Genomic DNA, 5,054 nt, shown 5'->3' on the forward strand with positions numbered 1-5,054 from the left:
GTGTGGGGGGGTCAGATTGGGCGCAATTCCCACACTGTGGCTCTGGTGTTGTTCCCTGTAGGGCTATGGGTGGGTGAGGCACGTCATGTCTCATAGTGGGGCCGGGCATGTGGTCGTCTCTGTAGACTGGCTGCTCGAAATGGGAACGTCGTCCTCGTGACCTGGTGGGCCAGGATGTGCTCCACTCTCTCCTCTTCCCGCTTCATCTGCTCCCATGTGCTCCGATCAGACATGTCCCTCTCCCGGAGCTGCAGATTCAATGCTGTCCTTTGAAATAAATTCTTCTGGAGGGAGGGGCAGGTGTCCACGTAGTAGTTGGGATTGGGGGCGGCCCCTCAGAGCTCTCCAGCTATTGTTTTTTAAACTTAGGAGATATCAAAAGCTTTGGGTTGACAATAGGGAAGTAGCTTTATTATAAGTAGGGGCAGAAATGAAACCACGGCTTGTCTGAAAACTACCTTGTATGGCGCTGCTGCATTTGGCTGCCTGCCACTTTAAAAGTGTTTTGCTCGTGAACGTTAGCCAATGGGGGACAAAAAGACATTCCTTTTATATGTTAATCTTTGGTTTTCAAAGGAGATAAAATGTTGGCGTCTTCAGAAAGAGCTTGTTCTGTTTCATAGAGAGATAACTTCAAAATACATAATGGTTGTAGATCATCCCCCCATCTTACGGCACAATAACATTTCACCATGCTTCGGTGAAGAAAACTTTTAGTAGGACTTCGAAATAGACTAGCTTGTGGACTAAGGTCGGAGGAAGTATTTTCAAAACAGTCTCTACCTGAACAGACACAAACGTTCCCCTTAGAGGATAGTTAAGATTTTGTGTCCACTTCGCTGGGCTGGGGATTCTCGGGGCTGGTGTGGTCCTTGTTGCTTTTTGGTGCTGTCAAGTTCAGAGTGACCCGTACACCACACACAGAACACCGCCCGTCCTGCACCGTCCTCACCGTTGTCCTTACGTTTGGACCGTAGTCGGAACCACTGTGTCAGTCTCTCTTGTTGAAGGTTCCTCTCTTGGCTGTCCTGCTTTTCCAAGCATGACGTTCTTTTCCAGGGACCGTTCTCTCCCGATCGCATGCCCAAAGTCTGCAGGTTCGTGCACGAAGTCTCACCATTCTTGCTTCCCAGGAGAATTCTGGTTGCATGTCTTCCAAGGCTATTTGTTTGTTCTGTTGGAGTTCTTGACACTCTCAATAGTCTTCGTCATATATAACAATATACGTTATTCTTCAAATGCATACAAAATAACAATACTTCAGGTGCACCCCTTCTCCTTCTGTCTTCCTGATTCAGAGTCCAGCCTTCACACGCCTGTGAGGCAAACCCTTACTGCTCTGTCAGTCTGTCGTACTGTGGTGGCCGCTGTGCTGCTCTGATGCTGGAGCTATGTCACGAACATTTCGCATGCCAGCAGGGTGACCCAAAGTGACCAGGTTTCAGTAGCGTTTCCAGACTAAGGGGTTGATACCCTGGCTGTTGCTGCCATGAGAATTGGTTGTGGATTTAGGCAACATAAAAATCCTTGACTACTTCAAACTTTTCTCCATTGATCATTGTGACTTACTGATCTACTTGTGAGGATTTAGGTTTCCTTTACATTGAGCTGTTATCCATATGGAAGGCTGCAATCCCTGACCTTCGTCAGCAAGCGCTTTAAGTTCTCCTGCTTTCAGCAAGCAAGATTGTGTCATCTGCCTATTACGGGTTACTAATGAGCCTGCCTCTGATCCTGAGGCTGTTTCTCTTCATCTAATCCGGCGTCTCTGATCCTTTGCTCAGCATAGATTGAGTAAGTATGGTGAGAGGCTGCACCCATGATGCACACCTTTTCTGATTCAAAACCATGCAATCTTTCCTGCTTCTGCTTGAAAAATTGCCTTTGGATCCATGTACAGGTCCTGCATGAGCACAATGAAGTGTTCTGGAATTCCCCTTCTCCTCAAGGCTCTCCACAGAGTTGAATGCCTTTGCATAGTCAACAAAACACAAATGAACATCTTTTTACTATTCTCTGCTTTCAGCCAAGATCCATCTGACATCAGCAGTGATATCCCTTCCTCCACATCCTCTTCTGACTCCAGCAGCTCCCAGTCAATGTATTACTGCAACCATTGTTACATCATCTTCAGCAAAATTTCACTTGCATGTGATATCAGTGATCTTGTTCTGTGATTTGTAGTTAAGGCCTAGTAATACCTTTATGATGTGATCTAATACAATGTAATCAATTCCAAAAAGAGATCTACTATGAGCAACCTATCAATTGTAAGAAGATTTCGGTGGGAATCACCCTTATTCAGATCATAGCCCTGATCCTTTGAAGAGAAAGAATGTTTCTTCAGGGGTGTGGATTGCTTCCAATATAAGTGGATGCTGTGAAAAATCTTGCTGGGTCTGGGTCCTACATCTGGCTTGTTACCTCTTTGGATTTGAACAACCATCCTGCCATGTTGTTTATAGATCCTAGAAGCTGTCATTGGCCTACTTCTCACTTGACAACCTTGGATTCATTTACCTCTGCTGCCTCCCCCCACCCCAGCTCCCCAGCAACACAGCCAGGACATGTCTTCAGCCTATCATCTGAGCCACAGACTTGAAAATTGCCTGGTCTTGCCTAATTCTACAAATGTGTAAGCCACTTTAAAAAATATAAATCTCTCTCTCTCTCTCTCTCTCTCTCTCTCTCTCTCTCTCACACACACACACACACACACACACACACACACACACCTCACTGTTTTTGCTTCTCAAAAAGAACCCAGCCAAATAAACAATCAATTATCACTCAAATCAGGAACCTTTTGACAGTGAAGAGGGGGTACCAGTAATAATTCTGCTAAGACAACACGGTAACTGGGACCTTCCGGGGAAACTCAGATAACAGGCACCCCATCTCCTTACTTAAAGAGAAAGCCAAACACAATCATAAATCTCCCCCAAGGCCAACCACCGTCCCAAATAATCCAAAGGTGACCAGAACGTACTTGGACTTGCCAAAGCCCAGCCTCCTCCGTGCAGGTAAACAATGCTGCGTTTCAGTGGCTCATTGGGTTTGGAGGAGCCTTCAAACACTCGGACTTCCACACCATCAAATTCAGTGTCTGTCACCTTCACCTGAGCTGATGACCACGCACTTTTCTTGCCAAAAGAAATGATGATAAAATTCAGGGCAAGCAGATGATGGCTCAGGCCCAGGTAGTGGATCAGGTTACTCTGCAGGATGAGGGGTGGAAAAAAGAGGGAAAATGTGTCCATTTTTTGTCTTAATCCTGAAATTCTTAAAAACCAGGCACACTGTACTGGAGGATAAAAGAGACACTTTCCACACAACACATTGCATGCTCCTTTTAATTTTTAAGCTTAGAAAGCTTTTCATACAAGAGCTCTCCCTTGATGTTGAGACCAACTCTGGAGGGAAATGAGGCCGGTATTCTGATAACATCATTAGCCCAAGGTTGACGGGGCCACACACACCGAAACACTGGTGATACACTTCTGTATGCTCAAGGCCACTGGCAACTCGATCTAGCCACTTCTGCCCTACACATGGGATGGACGCGAGTCAGTGGATATAAGTAAAAGGCAAGTGTCATTAGCCCCAGATTCACATGGCTCTTTAGCTGTAGAAGTGAAACTAAGTCTTGGGACTGTCAAGATCCAATCCCTTTATTATTATTTTTGACATTTCGATCAACAAATCCTGATCCTGATATTCTGATAATATATGAAGAGCGGAGGAAGAGCGCTTTATCAAAATGCAAATAAAGGAGAGGAATATTTTATGTTTACTTATTTTGAAAAGTGCTTTCAAGTTTATATACGGAAGTGTGTCCAGTGGCTCTGAGAGTAGGGGAATGGAGTAAGTGTGTAAGAGTGAAGGAACAGAGTCAACCAATCCCTCTAGGCTCTGGCATTCAGGAGCAGACCAGCTCAGACTGAGCCCAGAGCGCTCGGAAATCGGGCAAGTCTCTTCTTCCTCTACCCCCAGGATGCTGACCTCTACACTAAAGGTTCACGGACGTTGTTAGGTCGGAAGGAGCCTGGTGGTGCAATGAGGAAGCACTTGGCTGCGAGGCTAAAAGGAACATGAAGAGAAAACTCAAGTAGCCCACCAAGTTAAGAGCCTACCGAGCTTACTCTCCTTGGTGCGGTGTGGTTATGATACATGCTTTTCTCATTGCATTCCATTCATAACGATGACTTCTCCACAAGACCATCACACTCACTGCCATCGAGTTGATTTAGGCTCCTAGTCATCCTAGAGGACAGGGTAGACCTGGCCCCCGAGGGTTCCTGAGGCTGTAACTCTTCACAGGAACAGAAAGCTTCCTCTTTCTTCCTCCGAGCAACAGTGGTTTCCCACTATGGACCACCCTGTAGTCAGCAGCCCAACAGGTAACCATGATACCCCCAGGGCTTAAGGGCCCTGCAAGACTTAACGGCCATGCTTAAAAAGCAGAGAACTAAAAGTCATCTGCAAACCGGGCATCAAACAAGAAAGACCAAGAAGTATCAAAGAGTGACTGCACATTAGTGCTTGATGCTGTATCTCCTAGTAATGCTCAACCTTCAGGAAAGGAAACACCTGGAAGTTAACAGTGCTCTTTTATAGACTTGCAAACAGAGAATAGTACGAATACTTTGGTGACATGGTCAATGGCACTATAAGATGTAGGACTCAATGTTACAAGGAGAATAATACAGGACTAGGTAATGTCTCTGATATGCAGTACTGCAGTGTCCCAGCCAGTGCGCAGAGCACATCAGGGTACCTTGAAGAGGGTGCAGGTGGGCTGTAAGAATGAGTCTCAGCTCCTAGCCAGCCAAGCCCAGCATGTTTCATAAATACTCTTATTGCGTAAGATTATGCAATGCCCTGCCAGGACAAGAGTTGGCAAATACTGCACTATAAAACCATTTCAAGTGTTCAAAATAAGCAATAAGAACAAGAGGCAATAGCAGAGGGACTCCGCAGAATCCAGCCCAGGAGAGTTGCTTAGAGGGAACTTTAACACAACTAGAACGCAGGAGGAGCATCATGAAGATAAG

At 45.8% G+C, this 5,054-nt stretch overlaps 1 protein-coding gene across 2 annotated transcripts in view; it reads right to left on the minus strand.

Annotated features, from left to right (window-relative positions):
• NCEH1 (neutral cholesterol ester hydrolase 1) overlaps positions 1-5,054 on the minus strand; it is an 82,208-nt gene that overhangs the window by 23,384 nt on the left and 53,770 nt on the right. For both annotated transcript variants that reach the window (XM_045297521.1, XM_004704078.2), the window contains exon 2: positions 2,990-3,218. In XM_045297521.1, the coding sequence (XP_045153456.1) occupies positions 2,990-3,218 (229 nt within the window). The remainder of the gene's footprint in view (positions 1-2,989; positions 3,219-5,054) is intronic.

The sequence above is a fragment of the Echinops telfairi genome, unplaced genomic scaffold (genome assembly GCF_000313985.2).
Source record: "Echinops telfairi isolate 266 unplaced genomic scaffold, ASM31398v2 ScPeMD7_7420;HRSCAF=8458, whole genome shotgun sequence".
Taxonomy (NCBI): domain Eukaryota; kingdom Metazoa; phylum Chordata; class Mammalia; order Afrosoricida; family Tenrecidae; genus Echinops; species Echinops telfairi.